Source organism: Myodes glareolus, chromosome 16, assembly GCF_982192425.1.
Source record: "Myodes glareolus chromosome 16, mMyoGla1.1, whole genome shotgun sequence".
NCBI lineage: Eukaryota > Metazoa > Chordata > Mammalia > Rodentia > Cricetidae > Myodes > Myodes glareolus.
This window is the reverse complement of record NC_142041.1, coordinates 41,074,274-41,096,565: the sequence shown is the minus strand read 5'-3', so window position 1 is coordinate 41,096,565 and position 22,292 is coordinate 41,074,274. Positions and strand designations below refer to the sequence as shown.

Here is a 22,292-nt window from a genome sequence, read left to right as displayed (position 1 = left end):
TTATGTGAATTCTGAGGGGTCAGACATACATCCTCATGCTTGTATGCCTACCTCTTTACTATCTGAACTATCTTCCCAGGCAGCCCTTTGTTAATGTTTTATTTATGAATATAAAGCCCGGGATTGATCCCTAGGACAGGCAGACATACAGATAGATGTACTTACATCATTGAGTGTAGTCCTAACTGCTTAGGAGACTGGAGTGGGAGGATCATTTGACCTTGGGGTTGAGGACCAGCCTGGGTAGCGTAGTAAGACTATCTCATTATAAAAGAAAGAAGTTATAGCTAAAGTTAAAATATTAACATGTTGGCAGTTTATATAAAGCTTAAAAGCTTAATACCAGGGCTGTAGAAGTGGCTCAGAGGTTAAGAGCCCTGGCTGCTCTTCCATGATTGAATTCCTAGCAGTCTTATGGGAGCTCTCAATTGTCTGTTAACACCTGTTCCAGGAGCTCCAGCACCCTCACACATGCAACCAAATATCAAATAGCTTGATGTTGCACATTAAAAAAAAAAAAAGGATTAATACCCAGGTTTTGTGCTGCAAGGCAAATACCCTGTCACTGAAGTATACCCCCAGCCCTATTTTCTTAGTATTGGCAGCTTACAAAGTTTTTTTGTTTTTTTGTTTTTTTTGTTTTTTTTGTTTTTTTGTTAGAGGTTGAACCCAAGGCCTGGGTCTCTAAACTTGTGAACTAAACATTCAGCATCTGGCATTATTTCTGTGTGGTGTGTGTGTGTGTGTGTGAAAATTACATTTATTCTTTGACAATTTCATATATGTATACAGTATAGCTTGATCATATCCATCCCTCTCCACTTCAAAAAATATTTTTAACAATTTACTATTTTAGTAATTTCTTTATTAATGAAAGGGTTATAGGAAAATTTATTGAAAGTTAAAATGACATTGACGTAAGTGCTCTGTTTGATGAATTGATTTAGTGGTAACTTTAGGAGTTGATGGTTTAAAAGAGGGTAGTTCTCTTTTGTTTGAGATGGTCTTCCTGTGCAGCCCTGGCTGACATGGAGCTTCTATGCAGACCAGTCTGGCCCTGAATTTAGAAATCTGCCTATCTCTTCCTCCCAAGTACTTGCACTAAAAGCATGTACACCACACTCAGCTAAAAGAGGATAGTTTTGAGGAACAAAGATTAAGATTTGGGGGGTGGGTAGAGAAGCAGTGGCGAATCACGGTGGTCAGACAGTTCTTTCTGTGGTTGTGCTGCAAAAATAATGAATGTGGCAGTGCTCTGTCTGCTTTTTTGTATACTTCTTTTTCTTGATTCTCCTTTGAAAGAACCAGCCCTAGATTCTGTTTGAAAACTAACATCTTTGCAGTTTTAGCTTGTTAAATGGGATAATGCCAAACACTTCTTAGTGGTTTTTTTGTTTGTTTGTTTGTTTTGTTTTGTTTTAAGACATGGTCTCACAATGTAGTCCTGGCTGGCCTGGAACTTCCTGTGTGGTCCAGGCTGGCTTCCAACTTGCAGAGAATCTTTCTGCCTCTGCCTCCTGAGTTCTGGGACTAAAGGTGTACACCACCATGCCTAGCAGATCATGTTTTAGTTATAAAAACTAAGTATTCAGTTATTAAAACTAAAACCTTAATATAATGGTCCAGGCAGAGCTTTCTGTGCTGTGTTACTGCTTTTACAGTCTGATGCTTGTCTGAAGAATTTCCTATCAGGTGGGACTTTTACTGTGTTGAGTATCGTCTCAGAATCTCAGCTGCTGCATCTGAGCAATAGAAAAACAATAATTCTTAGAGCGCTGCTTCTCAGAATTACCTAAGATAAAATGTTTAATGCCTGGCATTAATTAGTATTCAGCAATTAGTAGAGGGCTGAGTATGGTGACATATATAGTAATCCCCCACACGTGCACTGGAGGTGAGACTGAAGGATCAAGAGAGTTGAAGGCTGTCATGAGCTCTATAGCCAAGCTATAACTTTAAAAACCCCATCCCACAACAACTAGTTGTACTTTTGACAACTCTGTCTATTTTTGGTGTATTAGTAGATCTTATTAATCTTTGTTTTAGAACTTGAACTTAAAAAATGAAAACCAGTCTCTTAAGAAGAATATCTCAGCACTGATCAAAACTGCCAGAGTGGAGATAAACCGTAAGGATGAAGAGATAAATCATCTTCACCAAAGGTATCACTGGGTGTCACCTGTCACCATTCACATAAAGTTTGGTTTTCAAAGGATGAAATGTGTATTTGAATAAATAGTTACAGTTCTACTGTAAACGACAACTACTCTGTTACTGATTTGTAATGATAACTATGGTTACTGATGAAACATTGCCACATAGTTCCAAATACATAGTTTTCTAAATCACTGGGATCTTGCTCTAGTACTGCTTACCAGAGTAAGTCAGTGTGCATGTCCTGAGTTTTTCTGGTCACACCTGTTACTGAGACATTCGGAGGTCAGGGCTGGGGAGTACCTCAGATACAGTGAAGCGTGTGCCCAGAACTCCTGGAAAAAGGAAAGAAGGCTGAGCAAGTGAAGGCACTTGGAGCCTAGCCTGCTGACCTGAGATCAGCCCTGAACTCCAGATGCTAGGAGAGAGCCAACTCCTGCAAGTGTACCGTGACCTCCACATGTGTGCTATGGCGTGCTTGTGTTCCCTTCCTCCCCAAATAAGTCAACAAATTTATGCAAATTTTAAAATGACAAGAAAGAAAGGAAGAAAGAAAGAGAGAGAGAAAGACAGAAAGAAAGAAAGAAAAAGTGTTTTGTTGTTAATTTTTCTCACTCTCTTCAATTCAGGGTGACATTCTGGTCCAGGGTAGTTCATATCTATGTCTCCCCATCTATCTTATAGATAGAACTGAAAGAATTGCTTAACTTGATGCTGCCATTTCTTCCCTTTCTGTTGTATTTGTTTTGTTTTTAGACATAGGGTATTACCACATAATTAAGACTGGCTTTGAATTTATTGTTCATCCCTCTGTCTTATCCCCCTGAAGCATACATTAAAATCAGGTTAGCAAGTGCCATTACCCACTGAGCTATCTCGTCAGCCCCTTTTGTACTTATTGAACCCAATCCTATTTGTCTTCACTGGTTACCAAAGCAGTTGTCATTTTGATCATCAGTTACTTGCACTAAATCCAGCAAACAGTTTCTGACTGTCTATTTAACATTTCTTCACGTGTGCTATTTAACTCCATTACCCTCCTGCTTTGAAGCAGTCTCTCCCTATAATTAATTACATTAGTAATGTGATGGTTGTTAATTATCTTCCTGGTTCATTTTTATGTTTTGGCTGTTCTTTGAGTCTCTCAACAATCAAGCCTTTGTCCCCTTTTTCTCTCTTTTAAATTTATTTTATTGGTGTGTTGCTGGTGCTAAAGGATGCTAGAAGGGGACATCAGATCCTCTCGGAGCTGCGGCTTCAGACGTTTGTGTGCCGCCCAATCTTGCTACTGAGATTTGAACTCTGGTCCTCAAATAGAACAGTAATGTGTTCTTAGCCCGTGAGCTGTCTTTCCAGTCTGCTTGTTGCGCTTTTTTCTCTTTCAGTTTCTTCATGAGGACAATCTCTTAGCCTGGAGAGATGGCTCAGTGGTTGAGAGAGCAGGCTGCTCTTCAGAGGACCTGGGTTCAACTTCCAGCATCCATTCACATGGCAGCTCATAGCTGTCTGTAGCTCCAGTTCCAGGGGATCTGACACCCTCACACAATGCACATGAAATAAAGTATTTAAAATAAAAAAGTTTAAAGGAAAATACTTTAAAAAAAAAAAGGAACAATATCATACATGCTAGGCCAATTTAATTTGTACTTTATATCCACATGAGTCTTTAAAGGGCTTTTAAAATTTCTAGCTTAGTAGAAGACAGTGCTATTTATTCAGTTAGTGTACATCAAACTTGTAGGAAATGGTTGGCATTTAACTTCTGGTGTTAGAGTCCTTGTGGGAAGTTGCTGTCAACACCAGGACTGAGAAGTAGAACACTGCATCACTCTGCCTGTGATGTTTTGCTGTCAGCCACTTCTTAAAGCCACCACTTGATGCTTATGTCTCTGTGATCTGGCAGTGTGTTTCTTTCTCTTCAGTTATTCAGATGCTGTAGCAAACCAGCAGTAATATCAGCGGCTTTGGAATGTTCTTGGGATAAAAAGTTAAATATTTTAACTTGCCCCTCAGGGCCCTCAGAGTATAGGCCCAACCGTTTCTCAGGCCTGCCTGTGTTTACCTCTGCATGAGTGCCATGGCTCTGGTGTTCTGTCAGTTCCTTCAGGTTCCCAAGCTCTGCATTTGTGTGTGTCCTTTTTTTACTGTGTGGAATGACTTGTCCCTTCATCCTCTAGTTTTGGCATAAAAATCTTGTTTTTGTTGTTGCTCTTTGTTTTTAATTTTATGTGTAAGGGGTTTTTTGTCTGTCTTATGTATACCATGTGTGTACCTGGCACATATAGAGGCCAGAAGAGGGTGTTAGATCCCTGGGACTAGAGTTACATATGGTTGTGATCACCATCCTCAGTCCAGAGGAACTGAGCCCAAAGCCTAATTAACCAGCTTTCTAGCAGGAGATACTTACCTGGTCTCTGTGTCTAAGTCAGATTTCTATCGTGGGTTTATGTATACTTGCAGTTCTTCACATTATGAGTGAGATTCCTTGACTAGTATCTTTTGCTTTTCCTATAATGTAAGTTTCATGAAACAGGGTTGTGTTTGCTTTGCCTTGAGCATTTTCCCAGTTGAATTTCTGATGGTATCTGGCATATTGTAGATCATTATTTGTTAACTGACTAAAGACTGCCATTGTGTGGACCATTTTGTCTTATGTAGGTGTTTAGAAAGTAAGGACAGGTGTTTATGTATTTATTAATCTAAGTCATTCCCAGTGTACCATGTATTAATGTTGGTTCCTGAATTGTTGGAGAAGTTGTATAGGTTTTTTGTTCTTGTTGCTATTTGTTTGTTTATATGTAGCCTTAATTTGGAACTCAGGTTATCCTAGAATTCACAGAGATCTTCCTGGGACTGGGACTAAAGGTGTGTGCTACAACACCAAGCTTGTAAAGGGGTGTGTGTTGGGGTGTGTGTGTGTGTGTGAGACCTTATTAAGTTTTATATGGCTATGTATTATTTAATAAATATTCTACCAAATATTTGCTCTTTGAGATAACTAGTATTATAATAATTAGTTAACACTGAGTAGAAATTTAACATTTACTGAAGCAAAATTGAAATTATAACATGACAAAAACAAACAGAAAAATTAAACATGTGAATCCTGGGAAATGTATGATGTAAAGGTATATTTAAAGGTGAAACTGAGGAAGGGTAAGATGGCACATTTGATAAAGGTGCTTGCTGCCAAGTCAGCTGTTGTGAGTTCCATTCTTGAAATCCTCATGGTGCAAAGAACCAACTTCCACATGTTGTCCTCTGACCTTTGACGTGCTCAGACACATGCACACACACACACACACACACACACACACACACACATGCACTCAAGAACAAACACACAAAAGCAAGTAAATATTATTAAAACTTTTTTGGAGCCGGATGGTGGTTGCGCACATCTTTAATCCCAGCAGAGGCAGGCAGCTCTCTGTGAGTTTGAGGCCAGCCTGGTTTACAGAGTGAGTTCCAGGACAGGCTTCAAGGCTACATAAAGAAATGTAGCCTTGTTTCAAAAAACAAACAACAACAACAAAACTGGTAATTCTCTATAGTCTGTGCCAGAAGCTGTGCCTGGGCATTGTCTTTCAGGAGTTTGTAGTTTGATAAGTGTGTGGTACATTACACATACACAGCATGTGTTACATTGGAAAAGTCTCCAGTTCTGTGACTTGCCTTTTGCTCTTTTAGTTGTGTCTTTTGAGAAACAGATTTATTAACAAAATTTAGTTATAAAGTATTTTTCTTTTATGGTTACTTGTTGTAGGAGGCTGCTTGTCTACCCCCACCCCCCAGACTGGCAGTTCAGACCCAAAATAATCACACAGAGACCATATTATTTGCAGTACTGTTTGGCCAGTAGCTTAAGCGTATTTCTGGCTAACTCATATCTTTAATAACCCATTTCCATTTTTCTGTGTATTGCCATGAGGCTGTGGCTTACCCGGTAAAGTTCCGGCATCTGTCTCTGGTGGGGCTACATGGTTTCTCCTGACTCTACCTCCTTTCTCCCAGCATTCAGTTTAGTTTTCCGTTCCTACCTAAGTTCTGCCTTGGTATAGGCCAAAGCAGTTTCTTTATTCATTAACCAATAACACATAGACAGAAAGAACTCCCACACCAGTTACTGCTTATTATCATGTTTCCCCAGTTGTCTTAGAGGTTATCTTCTAGTAATTGTGGCTGTTGTTCCAGGTCACCAGTGCCCAAGGCAAGCTCCTCCACCTTCTGAGCTGTCATACTGGCTCATATATCTTATCATTAAGAAAACACCGATTTAAGCCATAACAATGGGCCTTTTGTCCCCCTTCTAAGGAAAGAACCACAGTTCTGTATGTTATCTGCCACAATGATTTGCCTTATTACAGAGTTTTATATAAAACAGCAAAGCAGGATTGGGAATTCTGTTGAGTTTGATCATGTGTGTCTAGTAAGGCTTTCTCTTTATTCAGTGAGGTTATTGAAGAGAAGAAAGTAAGCATACTTGTTGTAAACAAAGTGTGCTATGCTGACTTGGGAGTTTTGTCTCTGCTGAGTCCAAAGAGAACTGGCAGGTGCTAGGATCTGAAGCAAAAGCAAGTGAGAGAGTTCCTTGTACTGTGTTTTTAATCCAGTGTTTTCTTGCATGCAAGTGTTTTACCACAGATCTTCACCCCGAGCCCAAGTGTTTTGCTCATGCTGGTTTTGCCAGCATATAGGCCCTTAAACTTGAAAAGTATGTCATATGTGAGTAAAGTCTAGAATACTATTAAATATCAGTTAACTTTGCTTTTTTGTTAATTCCTGTTTCTTAATAGATTGTCTGAGTTCCCACATTTTCGAAATAACCATAAAACTGCAAGAACAAAAGATTCAAGATCCAGATCTCCCCATTTGGATGATTGTTCAAAGACTGATCACAGAGTTAAAACTGATGTTCATAAAGATGTACATCCTAACACTTCACAACCAAACCTGGAAGAGGAAGGAAAATCACATCCTGAAGCACAGAATCCTTTACACTTGCCTACTGGTATTGAGAAACATTGTACTAACAATGTCTGGTCACGTTCTCATTACCAGGGTGGTGAAGGTAACTCAAATGAGGATAATCGAAGAGGAAAGAATGGCATTAGACATAGCCATTGTAGCAGAGGAACTGACCGGCCACAGAAAGAGAAGGACTTGAATAACAGCTGTAGTGATGGTGAACGAAGGGACAAAGAGACCAATTCCAGACTACACGGAAACCCTGAGAAACGTGGAAGCAGTGAAGCAAAGTCTGAGAGCAAAAGTTCAGAGAGTAAAGGTAGCACTGGTTTGGGATATAAAAGTGAACGCAGTACCTCTTCTTGGGAAAAAGAGCCTTCTAGAGAAAGACCACACTCTCGAGTGGAATCTCAAAATGACAAAAATCTAGAGAGACAAAATGAAAGATTACAAAGTACGCACAGAAAAGAGCTTCAGTCTCAGGACAAAGCAGAAAAAAAAGGTGATGTGAAATTTAAACCAGCAGGAGAGGACCAGGGGCACCGGGGCAGAGGGGAGCGGGCGTTGCCTCCTCATTCCAAGAATGACATGAAATACGGCTTCAGTAAATATCATCCAGAAGAGAGGAGGGGAAGGGAAGATTGTAAAAGAGACAGAAGGATGAGCAGTCATGGCTTTCAAGACAGAAGATGTTCATCTTCTCTTTCGAGCAACAGAAATAGCAAGTACATGCACTCCAAGGAAATCAGTGTTCCACACCAGTGGGAAAGTACACCTTTCAAAGCAGAAAGACATAGGACTGAGGACAGAAGGAAAAGAGAACGAGAAAACAAAGAAGAAAGTAGACATGTGAAAAGTGACAAAAAATCACCTACAGAATATTCACAAAGGACTAATAAAGAAACTAAGAAAAGCACTACTGATGTAAAGAGACAAACTGAGCCAAAAACTGGTAAAGGTGAGGGTTCTAATGATGAGGTTTCTAAAGGAACAGGTAATAAAGAATGTGCAGTGAAAGTTGAGAATAGACCAAATGATGTAAAAAGCAAAGACTTAAAGTTAAGCTTCATGGAAAAATTGAACTTAACTCTTTCTCCTGCTAAAAAGCATCCTGTTTGTCAAGATAACCAGCATCAAGTAACTGATGTTCCCAAACCCAGTGTCCTGTGTGACTCACAGTCCTCAGAGAAGACTGAAACGGTGGTGTGTCTTCCCACTGTCAGTGCACTTAGTCCAGAGGAGGAAAGCAAATTGGAGTTAGCAGAGCCAAAGGAGGCTCTTCCAGTGACATCCCGGTTCGGGATTGACACTGCAGAGAACAGCACGAAGGAAGAAAAAAGATTGTTGGTTCAATCTATTGAGAATACTGTGCCTCGTGAAATGCTTGTGTGTGGCACGGAAGTTTCCTTCCCAGCACCTGCAGAAATAGAACAAACAAAACCCTTGCTTCCGTCAATGGAAGTGGAAGATTCATGTGGTGACGCAAGGACTGCAGCTTCTGTGGTAATGGATGCATTACCAGGACATGCTTCTGAAGATTTAGGCCGAGAATTGGACACCATGGGACATAATGACTTGAATTCTTGTGATGTTTCTGAAGGTGTAAAAGCAGCTGTAGCCAGTGAGAGCCTTCTGCAACCTTTGGCTGAAGAACCTGGCATTTCACTCGTAGACTGTTTGGGAGACAGTAATCCTAAACTTGAATCTTCTCTTGACGATGTACCTATTGTTGAGAATAAATCTTGTCCTTTGGATCCTTGTTTACCTAAAGAGACTTTTGTACCTTCACCACAGAAGACTGAGTTGATTGACCACAAAATAGAAACTGGAGAATCAAACTCAGTGTATCAAGATGATGATAACTCAGTTTTAAGCATTGACTTTAATCATCTGAGACCTATTCCAGAAGCCATCAGCCCTTTGAATAGTCCAGTGAGACCTGTAGCTAAAGTTCTTAGCATGGAGAGCCCTTGTGTAATTCCACAGTATGATAACAGTCGTAAAGGTAATAGTTTATATTACATAATTGTCTATAAGTTGTCCTTGTGTCACAGTGTAAACTGTATAAACAAAATAGGTCCTTTGGGGATTTACAAAACTATTCATTTATATTGTGTGATTGTGTGTATATGTAAGGGGTTTGTGTGTACCAAGGAATGTTGTGGAGATCAGAGGACAATCATGGAGTTGGTACTCCAATGTACCAACTTTACATGGGGTCTATCTAGGATTGAACTAAGACCACCAAGCTTTTGTGGCAAGCACCTTTATCTTAGTCTCTCCCAATTTTTAGATTTCTGTGTATGTATAAATGCCTGCATGTGTGTATGTGCACCAAGTGTGTGCCTGGTGCCTGTGGGGGCCAGAAGAGGGCACTGGATCTCCTGGAACTGAAGTTAGAGGCAGCTATGAATTGCCACACAAGTGCTAAGAAATAAATCCTGGTAGTCTTCAAGAACATTAAGTTACCTTAACTACCGAGCCACCTCTCCAGCTCCTGAGCCATCTTTTCTGATAACAACAACAAAAAGACAATAATAACATTATTCAAATATTAATTAAAGGGCTGGAGAGATGGCTCAGCAGTTAAAAACAATGGCTGTTCTTGCAGAAGACCCGGCTTCAAGTCCCAGCCCCCACATAGTGGCTCACATGCATCTGTTACTCTAGTCCCAGGGGATCTTGTGCCTTCTGAGGGACTGTACTTACACACATACAGTCACACTGAAAAATAAGTAAAGTTAAAGGAAAAGGAGCCAAATTAAATATGAGAGGCTAGAAAGATGACAGCCTAAGTAAATTAAAAATAGAAGTGTACACTGAACCTTTAACAACTGAATATTTAACAACTTTTTTTTTTTTTTTGGATTTTTGAGACAGGGTTTCTCTAGATTTTGGTGCCTGTCCTGGAACTAGCTCTTGTAGACCAGGCTGGCCTTGAACTCACGAGGAGATCCACCTTCCTCTGCCTCCTGAGTGCTGGGATTAAAGGCGTGCACCATCACCGCCCTGGCAACAGCTTCATTTTTTTATGCACAATATTTTGATCCTATTTCCCCTGCCCCAAGTCCTCAGATCTTTCTCACTTTACCCACTCAACTTTGTTTTTTTCTTTCAAAAAAAAAAAAAAAACCAACAAAATTGCCAAAAAAAAAGAATCAAAAATAATAAAATAAAACCAAAAAATTGAAAAAAAAATTTATAGCCAGGTAGTGGTGCACACCTTTAATCCCAGCCTCGGGGGGAGGCAGAGACAGGTGGATTTTTGTGAGTTCAAGGCCAGTCTGGCCTACAGAGTGAGTTCTAGGACAGGCCCCAAAGCTACAGAGAAATTCTTTCTTGAAAAACAAAACAAAACAAAAAAATTCACAAAACAAATGAACTAAAAAGTCCCTCCACACAAAAGAAACCAAACCACCTGTTCCTGGGCATGGTCCCTGTCCTGGAGTATGGTTGATAATCAGTTTCAGTTCATTAAGATTTTCCTTTTGCCAGTGGGTATCAATTACAAATAGCTTGATGGATGACTCCATTTTCCAGATAGAATTTAGGCAATTCCTTTTTTAAAAAATATTTATGTATGTATTTGACTGCTCTATTTGTATGACAGTAGAGGCCATTCGATCTCATTATAGATATTTGTGAACTACCATGTGGTTGCTTGGAATTGAACTCAGATCCTCAGTGGAAGAGTAGCCGGTGCTCTTAACAACTGAGCCATTTCTCCAGCCCCATAATTTAGACAGTTCTTAATTCTTTTCCCCTCTGCTGCTGGGAATTGAGCCCAGGGCCCTCCTGCTGAGCTCTATCCCATCTCTGCAATTCTTAAAGGTTTTATTGTGTATGTGGGTAGTGTCCAAGTGTGTACATGTTCATGTTTGTATACACTAGTGTAGACACCAGAGGTGGATGTGGGACGTCTTTCTCAATCACTCTCTACTTTTACTTTATCTCCTTGAACCCAGAGCTCACAAATTTGGCTAGTCTAGCTAAGTGAATTGCCAGAGATCTCTGCCTCTGTCTCCCAGGCACTGGGATTGCAGGTGTGCTACCACACCTATAAGGTTTTGATGTGGTGCTGGGAGCCAAAATCCAGTCCTCACATTGGAGTGGTAAGCACTTTATTCACCAAGCTGTTTCTATGCCGCATGTTTTTGTTTTTTTTAGTTTGGCAAGTTTTTCCTGTGTAGCCAAGGCTGGCCCTGAACTGGTGATACTCCTGCCTTATCTTTCTGGCTATTAAAATTATAGGTGTATACTGCCATGCTCAGTATTTGTCCAATTTGTAATTGTACAAATTGTTTCTTTACTTCACACATGCATACATACATACATGATTCTGTTATTTTGTAGTTGAATATTTGGCCCAGAACTCTGAGTAGATTCCAGCTATACTTTTGTTGTTCAGAAGCCATCGTCAAATAGCACAGAGGAAGTGATACTGATAAAATGAAATTGCAATTACCCAGATGATTTACTTGTCAGTTAACTGACCTTCTGGGACTTTTATTTTTCCCAAATCCACGATTTCCGTGCATGCTAGCAAATGCTCGACCACCAAATCACAACCCCAGCACCTTTTGAGTTCTTTGTAAGACAAGAAATAAAGGCTGAGTCAAGGAGGTGATGGTGCACAACTTTAATCCCAGCACTCAGGAAGCAGAGGCAGGTGGATCTCTGTGAGTTTGAGGCCAGCCTGGTCTACAGAGTGAGTTCTAGGACAGCCAGGACTGTTTCACAAAGAAATCCTGTTTCAAAAAACAAACAAAAAAAGAAAGAAAGAAAGGCCAGTGGAAATGTTTATTAAGCATTAACATTTTGCCTTTAATGGGGAAAGGTTATTAAAATAATACTTTGTAGTGTTTAAGATGCAAATGTCTAATGACTTAAGACTCAGCAGTCATGTGATTTTAAAATATTCTTCTCCACAGATGAGATTCCATCCAATTCAACTCATTCTACCTTCAAGAATCAGTCTGAGCTAAATAAAGAAAATAAAAAACCAGTTCCCAAATTTGACAAATGTTCAGAAGCAGGCTCTTGTAAGAATTTGACTTTAGATGAATTAGAAGACGGGGAGATTAGAAGTGATGATGGAAAGTCGGTAGCTCAGAAACCCTTGGAAACAAGTGCAGGACCTAGAGCTTCTGCTGAGGTGCCATCGGGTAAGAGCAGCCCAGGAAACAGGAGGAGTACGCATGTGCATAAGGACCACAAGAGGACTGTTGTGAAACTCCCTCGGGACAGTATCACATCTAGTAAGAGACCAAACGAATCGAGGTCCTCAGGCACTGAAAGGAAAAGTAAAGCAGTGAGCGTCTCCAGCTTGGAAAAAATTCTTCCACTTATTCTTGCACCCTCTTCTTTGTGGGAGGTTATGCACATGTTACGGATGCTAGGAAAACATGTAAGGAAAAGTTACATGAAATTCAAGATGAAATTTTCATTGAGACAGTTTCATAGAATTATTGAATCAGCAATTTTGAGTTTCACATCACTAATTAAATACCTTGACTTGTCTAATATCTGTAAGTCAGTAAGCACTTTACAGAAGAATCTTTGTGAAGTTATAGAATCTAACCTTAAACAAGTGAAGAAGAATGGCATAGTTGACCGCTTATTTGAACAGCAGCAACCAGATATGAAAAGAAAATTGTGGAAATTTGTAGATGAACAACTTGATTATTTGTTTGAAAAGCTTAAAAAAATCTTAATAAAGTTTTGTGATTCTGTAAACTTTGGAAGTGACAATAGTGAAGGAAAACTTGGGAAAAAATATAAAGAGAGAGCTCAACATTCAAGTTGTCAGAAGGGGAATGTGAACAACACCAAGGAAACACAGAGAGAAAAAGTGCAAAAATCAGAAAATACTATGAATTTTAAATCTTCACTGGGATGTGAAAAATTTGAAGAAAAACATCAAGACCAAAGCAACACCAGTAGTAGCACAGTAAAGCATGATGCCAAAAAAACTGTTAGCACTTGTCCGGGGAATACGAAGAACTCTGAATGTAAAGAACATTTTCTGGAAGTGAACTGCCCAAACACCCCTAAGCCAGGAAAGAATGAAGGAAGTACCATGGAAGAGACCCATGTGTTACAGCATGCAGGTGCTAAGCCAGAGCGGAGCTTTGAGATCCTCACTGAGCAGCAGGCATCCAGCCTTACTTTTAACTTAGTGAGTGATGCACAGATGGGTGAAATATTTAAAAGTTTGCTACAAGGTTCTGATCTGTTGGACACCAGTGTTAATGGCACTGAAAAGACAGAGTGGGAATTAAAGACTCCAGAGAAACAGCTGCTAGAGAGTCTCAAGTGTGACTCTGCACCAGCTTGTACAACAGGAGAGCTCGTTTCAGAGGGGGCATCTCCGGGCCCAAAATTGGTCAGCGATGATAATTGGTCTTTATTGTCATCTGAAAAGGGCCCATCTCTGTCTTCAGGGCTTTCACTGCCAGTTCATCCTGATGTACTTGATGAAAATTGTATGTTTGAGGTATCTTCTAACCTTCCTTTAAGTAAAGATAATGTATACAGCTCAGAAAAGAGTAAACCCTGCATTTCTTCCATACTCTTAGAAGATCTTGCCGTCTCTTTAACAGTCCCGTCACCTCTGAAGTCAGATGGCCATTTGAGTTTCTTAAAGCCTGACGTTTCGTCAGCTTCAACCCCTGAAGAAGTTATTAGTGCACATTTTAGTGAAGATGCTTTACTTGAGGAGGAGGATGCATCTGAACAGGACATTCACCTGGCTCTGGAGTCGGATAACTCAAGCAGTAAGTCAAGCTGTTCATCGTGGACAAGCCGTGCTGTTGCTCCAGGCTTTCAGTACCACCCTAATCTGCCTATGCATGCTGTCATAATGGAAAAGTCCAATGATCATTTCATTGTGAAAATACGGCGAGCAGCACCATCTACCTCCCCTAGCCTTAAACATGGCGTGGTAGCTGAGGAGTCCTTGACATCTTTGCCTAGAACTGAAAAAGACGCCGATGCGGCACCAGAGAAAGAACCTACTCCACTTCAGAATACAGTTCTTAAGTCTGTTGAGGACTTGGAAAATTCTGACGGGAATGTTGATAATAGCAAACCAACTCATGAAGAGCCAAACTCTATTGTACAAACACAGGTTCCAGATATATATGAGTTTCTTAAAGATGCCTCAAGTAAGGTAGAGCATTGTGATCAAGTAGTTGATGATTGTTTCAAGTTGCATCAAGTATGGGAACCAAAAGTTTCTGAGAACCTTCAAGGATTGCCTTCAGTGGAGAAAATCCCACACTCTGTTGATGATCATCTTCCTAATATACACATAGACCTAACAAAAGATCCAGCCACTGAGACTAAAAGCTTGGGGGATCTCATGAAAGTAACAGTTTTAAATATTGACCACTTGGAATGTTCTGGAACCAACTTAGATCAAGGTTCACAGATAATTGATGGTTCTTTGCAGCCTGATACTATAGATGCTTTTATTGATTTGACACATGATACTTCAAATGAGGGTAAAAATGAAGGTTGTGAGCCTGTGTCAGCTGGTGAAGACTTGGAATGCCAGGTGATCTGTATAGATGAGGATAACCACAAAGAAGCAAAGATGGGAAGGACAAGCAGTCCTGTAAAACGCTTTGTTGAAGAAACTTGCATTGATTTGACCCCAGAGTCTCCTGGCTCATGTGAAATAAAGAGACTTGCTTTAAAATCAGAGCCACCATTAAACCTGGATTGTGTAGAGTTGCCTGGGACTCTGGGTAATGTTCACAAGAAGAGAAAAAACAGTGCTGGGCTGAATCATTCTTCTCAGAAAAAACAAAGAAAGGAAACAGACTTAACCAGCAATGAAAAGAGCAAGAGACTTCCTCAGAATTCTGATGGAAATGATGATGCTCACAGAAAGCAAGCCGGCAAGAAGAAGGAGCCTACAGTAGATGACTGCACACCCTTGTCATCAGAGGCCAGCCCAGGGACGAAGGCTTCAGCAACAGCACTTGCTACTTTTCCAACAAGCCTTTCTGCAAAGAATGTTATCAAAAAGAAGGGAGAAATTATAGTTTCATGGACAAGGTAATATTTTTCTGAAATGTTTTAAATCATTAAGAATTTTTGAGTTGTCAGTCTATAATCTGTTCTTTCCTGAGAATTTTGTTGCATCCTAAATAAGAAGCATGATGAATTGTTTACTTTAGAAGTGGCCAGCATGGGACTGGAGGCCTGGCTCGGTGGTTAAGAACACTTGCTCTCGCATAGGACTTGACTGTGGTTCCTAGAACCACATCAGATGTCTCACAACTCCAGTTCCAGGTGAACCAATGTCTCTCTCTCTCTCTCTCTCTCTCTCTCTCTCTCTCTTCTCTCTCACACACACACACACACACACACACACACACACACACACACATAATTTAAAAAAGAAAAATGGCCAAAGTTAGTTGACAATGTACTTTGGAGTGCAATGTAGCTGTGGTGTAAAACAATCTAAATAATAGCTTTTATCCAGAGGTGTGAATGACCCTTCTTAATAGAGGTACTTATTGTGGGCTTTATTTCTTTTGGTTGGGATGTGATTTGTTTTGGTTTTGAGACATGAACTCACTCTGTAACCGAGTGGTCTGGAACTCATTCAGCTGCCTCTTTTCCTAAGAGCTGTGATTAAAGATGCGAGCTACCACATGCTGGTTGGTTCGCTTTTGGATTAGGCCTCACTGTAGCACATGCTGGCCTCAAACTCAGGATCCCCTGCCTCAGTTTTCCAAGTATGAAGATGGTAAGTCTCCACACTGGGTTTCTTTACCCTTTTTAAGGAAAAAAAAAAGTTTTATTTACTTTTATTTCATGTGTACTAGTGTTTTGCCTGCATGTATGTCTGTGTAAGGGTGTCAGATCCCCTCAACAGGAGGTACAGTTAATGAGCTGCTCTGTGGTTGCTAGGAATTAACCTGGGTCCTCTGGAGGAGCATCCAGTGCTCTTAACTGCTGAACCACCTCTCCAGTCCTGGTTTCATTATTTTTAGTTTCCCTTTTTCTCTTAAAAAATTCTTTCACTTGGAAGGAAATTCTTATAAACACCATTTAGAAAGGAGTGACAGACGTGAATGTCGTGAAAGAAAAAGTAGGGGTGCATAATTGGTGTTTCTAAGCTGTTCTGTAAACAGAATGTACTTTGAATTTTATGTGACCTTTTAAAGAGTTTGGTCTGTGTTCTTTGGTGTGGCACACCACATCTCTAATCCTAGCCCTCAGGTGGAGAGTCTGGTCTCCATAGAGAATTCCAGGCTAGCTAGAACTCCATAGAGAAGACCCAGTCTCAAGAAAGAAAAAAAAATTACATTTTTTCTTTTTGGTAACATCTCAACTAAATAAGTTTTTGTAGTTTAAATATATAATTTAAATTTTTAAAATTTATTTAATTTAGTAAATTAAAAGAGAAGTAAGTTAGGTGGAAGCATGACTGAGGGAAATATTCTCTGTCAGTCACCAAGACCTAGTTTGTTTTTTGACCAGGTCTAAAGGACAAGGAGGAGGGGCAAATTGCAAATTATTTGGTACCTTTGCTATAGAAAATTTGGGAACTATGAGCTCAAAGAGTAAATTAATGTGTAGTTATGTATCATTGATAGCATTACTTGTTTTGGCATATATGTACTTTTATTATAGATCTTACTGAAAATGGGGTTTCTGTTGAACACTATGAAGACAGTGGGATTTATTGCCTTTCTCTATAAACATATAAAGCTAAATAACAACCTTTCCTCCTTAGAAATGATGACCGAGAAATTTTACTAGAGTGTCAGAAAAGAATGCCATCCCTGAAAACATTCACATATTTAGCTGTGAAGCTGAATAAAAATCCAAATCAGGTAATTATTCAGATTTTACATTTTATTATTATCAAAGATGTTGTTGCCTGACTTACTTAGACATTAATTTTTTTTACTTAGTTTTGTGCTGGGGATTAAATCCAACCACATGCATTCTGGGCAAGAACTCTACCATTGATCTCTTTTCCCAGCCCCAAATTTAATTTATTAAAACACAAAGATATTTATTTGGCTAACTTGCTTAAAAATATTACTTCCTGTAGTACTATTAAGTTTTGTGATTGTATAAGAAATGATTTAAAATGATCTGGATTCCCCCTTCCATCTATTTTTTTTTCAAGGAACTAGATAGTAATGTTTCTTTATTAAATAAGATTTAGTATTGAGAATTAAAGCAAAAGGTGTGACAGAGGGAGACAGACAGAAAACAGACAGACAGACTGACTGACTGACTCTGACTGGAAGACTTGAGTAGCCCAGACTTGTCTTGAATTTACTGTGGAGCCAAGGATGATCTTGAATTTTAGATCTTTCTGCCTCTACCTCAAGATTCCTGGGATTACAAGCATGCACCACTGTGCCTAGTCTATGTAGTGCTGGGGATTGAATTCCATCCTTTTATATGCTAGGCAACATTCTCTGTCAAATAAAATATGTCCCCATCTCTGAAGATGTCTTATTTTTCTAAACATTATTTTATCTTTATTATTTATGATAATTGTGTACTGTTTGTATATGTTTTATGAAAGCATCAAAGCTTTACAAAATGAGTATATTTCTAATAGTTTTTAAATTTTCAGGTTTCAGAGAGGTTCCAGCAGCTGAAGAAGCTCTTTGAGAAGTCAAAATGCAGGTAGTAGTAGGTTCAGCACAGGAAGCTAATGCTGTAAGTGCTGGGTCTCCTTGTGCATGTCACAACCTTAGCCACTGGAGGTCTCAGGGTGGGTGTAGAAAATGATTATAACAGCTAATGTCTCCTTACCTGCAGGGCTCCTGTAGTGATCACCAGTGAAGGCCAGATCAGTATGGCTGGCTCTTCAGCTTAGTGTTTACAGATAAGTCACTAATTGCTGAAATCCGTTAATAAAATGTGTTTTTAATTATCAGTAGTGCTGGGGATCAAACTCAATGCCTTGTGCTTATCTACCACTAAACTATACCCCAGCCCAAAACATTTTCCTATAGAAGAAGAATAAGAAACATACAGCAATTTTTCACAACCATTGAATGCATTATATAATCTGCTCTTTGTCTGTCTGTCTATTTCTCTCAGAGGGTTTCACTATGTCGGGCCATTTACCCTTGGTCTAGCTGTGCAAATCAGCCTGGCCTTGAACGCAGAGATCTGCTTGCCTCTGCTTCCTGAGTTGGGGATTAAAGATGTATGCCACCATAGCTGGCCTCACTTTTTTTCTCTTCAAATGTATTTGAATATTTTGCCTGCATGTATATGTGTGTATTACGTGTGTGCCTGATGCCTGAGGAGACCAGAAGAGGGTGTTAGATTCTCTGGAACTGGAGTTGTGAGCTACCATGTGAGTTCTAGGAATCCATTCTGCATCTTCTAAAAGAGCAGCCAAATTTTGTTCTTTTTAAGACAGGGTCTCTCTTTGTAACCCTGGCTGTCCTATAATTCATTATGTAGACCAAGCTGGCCTGATTCTCACGTGATTCTCCTGGCTGTGCCTCTGGAGAGCTAGGATTAAAGGTGGTCACTACTACACCTGATTTAGCAAATACTGTTAACAACTGAGCCATCTCTTCAGCCCTCAAGCCTCACATATTTTGTGCTTTTTTCTTTTTAGATTCATTTTATCTTTAATTATGTATATGCTTATGTGTCTGTGTTTGTGCATGGGTGCCAGTGTCCCCTGGATTTGAGAGGTGGTTGTGAGCCACCCAATGTTAGTGCTAGGAAATGAACTTGAGTCCTCTGCAAGAGCAGTAGATGCTCTTAACTAATGAGCCAGCTCTCCACTTCGTGTATTTTGGATTTTTGTGGAAGAAAAAAATATTATAATATTTAATGTATCATTGTGTTTTTCAGTTTGCTTGTTACCAAAATTAATTGATTGCAAACATCAAATTTTAATGCTAAATAAGGTGGTACATCCTTGAGATTCTAGCACTTGGGAAGCCGAGGCAGGAGGCTCAAGTTTGAGGTCACCCTGAGCTACATAGTAAGCTCAATGCCAGCTTGAGCTACAGTGTAGTGCTCTCTCAAAAACATCTCAAAAAAATTCAAAATTGGATTAAGCTTGAGTTAAATCTAAATGGATGTCATATTAGCTGCTGTTAAGGTGGTTGAGTAGGTAGGTAAAGGCACTTACTGCCAAGATTGCTGACCAGAGTTTGATCCCCAGACCCACTTGGTAGAAGGAGAAAACCAGCTCCTACAAGTTGTCCTCTGAGCCTGACATGTGTACTACTGCGTACATGCCTCACCTTCTCCTCCTGCACAAAAATAAATAAATGTAGACATCTTAAGAAAGAAGCCATATTTGTATATAAATCTTATGTGAAGGGCTTAAATAGTTTTCAGTTATCGGTCTATTTCTTGCCTATTATTTTTTAGTTTGAATCAATTTTTAGTCCCTACTATGTCTGATATTCAAATATCCATTTTCTTTGAAAACAATTGATATGCTAGTGAGATTTTCAAAAGATACTTAATAGTTTATTATGAAATTAAATTTCTTATTTGTATAGTTTAGAATATAAGACAATAATAATAGACAATTTGGAGAACTAACTTATGCTATAGAACTTTTAAGCAGTAGTATAAAGCATGCAATGACATTGCCGTCTTTAAGAAATTAACCTGGGCATGTAACACATATTTTTAATGACAGCACTCAGGATCTTTTGAGTTCCAGGCCAGCCAGAATTGCTTGATGAGAGCCTACCTAAAAAATTTAAATTAAAAAAAAAGGAAGAACAGGACCTCATCTGGTTCTACATGCCTGCAGTTCCAACACTCAGGAAAATAAGAGACAGGAAGTTTAGGAGTTCAATATCTATATCTATATAACAAGTTTGAGGCCAAACTGTGCTACATGAGACTTACCTCCAAAATAGTTTAAAACCCCTGTTTAGGTTAATAGTTGTTGAAAATTGCCACACCAGTAGCCGCTTGGATACAGAAACTGGGGGGGGAGGGCTGGGAGGGGGGTGTGCTGGAATTCAAACACAGAGGCAGTTGCTTGTGGAAAAGGAAGACCTTTATTTTGCTCTGCGTTAGAGCCTTTTATACCTTTAGGCAGCTAGCCTGGGGCATGCTGAACAGCCAGAGGTCAAGATCAGGGGATCATATACTGGGAATGCTTCTACTGAGAAACCACTGGCCAGAGAGAACACAAACATCCTTGTTGATTACAGAATACAAGGAAGTTTAGCTGTTGGTCAGGGGGAGTGAGGGCAGGCAGATCACAACAGAAAATATGGTTCCTGTTCTCTGTGCAGAGTATAAATTTGTGGGATGAGTGACTTCAGGGATCAGGCAGATATGTCTGATATCCCAGCACTCAGACAGTAGATTGCTGCAAGTTTGTGCCCAGCCTGGTTTATGTGGTGAGCTCCAGGCCAGCCTAGGCCAGAACCCGGTCTCAAAACCAGAAAAAAAAAAATTTTAGTTGCTCCCCCGACCAGCATAATAGCACATATTGTGGGTTGTGGGTCATTTCATTTCATTTAGCTATCTTAACTGATACCCTCCCCCTACACTCCAACTCTTAAAGCTCATTAAATTCTTGGGAGTAAAAGTCAGTGTATTAGTAATTAGCAAATTGTTTCTGTATAAACTTGTTTTTTTTTTTTTAAACAACCAACATTTATCTAAGGTAACACTGAAAATTGGCATATCATGGGACTGGGGAGATGGCTCAGCTATTAAGAGCACTGACTGCTCTTCCAGAGGACCCAGGTACAATTCCCAGCACCCACATGGCAGCTCACAGCTGTCTGTAACTCTAGTTCTCCGGGATCTGACACCTTCACACCAATGCACACAAAATATAGTTAAAATAATAAATTATTTAAGAAAATGGACGCCGGGCGGTGGTGGCGCACGCCTTTAATCCCAGCACTCGGGAGGCAGAGGCAGGCGAATCCCTGTGAGTTTGAGGCCAGCCTGGTCTACAAGAGCTAGTTCCAGGACAGGCACCAAAAACTACAGAGAAACCCTGTCTCGAAAAATCAAAAAAAAAAAAAGGAAAAGAAAATGGACATACCAGAAACCCCTCAGGCATAGTGGTGCACATTTTTAATCTCAGCCCTCGGAGGCAGAGGCAGGTAGATCTGTGTGTTCAAAGCATATCTGGTGTACAGAGTGAGTTTCAGAACAGCCAGGGCTACACAGAGAAACCAGTTTTGAAAATGAAAAAACCCAATTATAATGTCAATATTTTCTTCCATTACAGATGAGTTGCTGGATTTCACGGCGTTTCATTAATATATCTTCTACACAGAAGCTATGGGTCCTCGTGTTTTAAATGAGGAACTAGGTGGAGGTTGTCTCAACTTTGATGACTAGATGATCATCTACATTTTTTTTTTACTCACCTGGTCATCGTACTTGACTTACTCAGATCAACAGTCTGATTCACTCACCTGTTACTGGTCAAAATATTTATTTTTAATCATTAAAAGTTATCAAAATGAAAGAATAAAAGCAACAGGGATGACATACTGAAACCTTAGTTTTGATATTGGATGAAATAACTTCTTTAGATTAAAAATTTTTTGTAGCATTTTAAACATAATGACTTTCACCTTTCTATTCAATTTTGTTTTTATGATTGCCTCTCATTTTGGAAAATTGTAAAATAATTTAAATAGCATATATGTATATATGTATAATTATTATGTTGTAAAATATTATGAATATATGTGTCTTTGTATATGTATCCACATAAATGGCTTTGCTAGCCAAGGGTTTTTTTTTAATCTGTATGAAAGATTTTGTATAAACTTTGCTTTCAGTAACAGTCATGTATAATAAAAACATGTAAAGTCCTGTTTTATTTTTATTAGAATGCTTCTTTTATTGTGTTAAGGTAATTCTGAAGTAAGTAATACTCCAAGGGAGATGGGGAACTATTTGAAGTGTTTTGGGATGAGAGTGTAACTGGCTCATTTTCTGTGCGTGGTTTCATTAGATTCTGTCGCCGTCACCTGCTTTCTTGCATCATGTATTGATATATTGAACCCTGCCTCTCCTGTAGATGTGCTCACATATACAGTTCAGTCAACACAAAAAGTGTCAGTTTAGAGAAAACTGGTGTAATGATTGATTCATCCTGGGTGCCCCCTTCTAGTGTCATGAAAGAGGTGGCTTATAATCTAGTCCATAGA

The 22,292-nt window shown here is 39.5% G+C and overlaps 1 protein-coding gene across 4 annotated transcripts in view; it reads left to right on the top strand.

Annotated features, from left to right (window-relative positions):
* Casp8ap2 (caspase 8 associated protein 2) overlaps positions 1–21,967 on the top strand; it is a 38,254-nt gene extending 16,287 nt beyond the window's left edge. For all 4 annotated transcript variants that reach the window (XM_048419879.3, XM_048419880.3, XM_085677269.2 and 1 more), the window contains exons 6-11: positions 2,047–2,162; positions 6,951–9,127; positions 12,054–15,186; positions 16,880–16,979; positions 17,741–17,826; positions 21,359–21,967. In XM_048419879.3, coding sequence (XP_048275836.3) covers positions 2,047–2,162; positions 6,951–9,127; positions 12,054–15,186; positions 16,880–16,979; positions 17,741–17,797 — 5,583 coding nt within the window. In that variant the 3' untranslated portion in view covers positions 17,798–17,826; positions 21,359–21,967. The remainder of the gene's footprint in view (positions 1–2,046; positions 2,163–6,950; positions 9,128–12,053; positions 15,187–16,879; positions 16,980–17,740; positions 17,827–21,358) is intronic.
* The last annotated feature ends 325 nt before the right edge of the window (positions 21,968–22,292 follow it).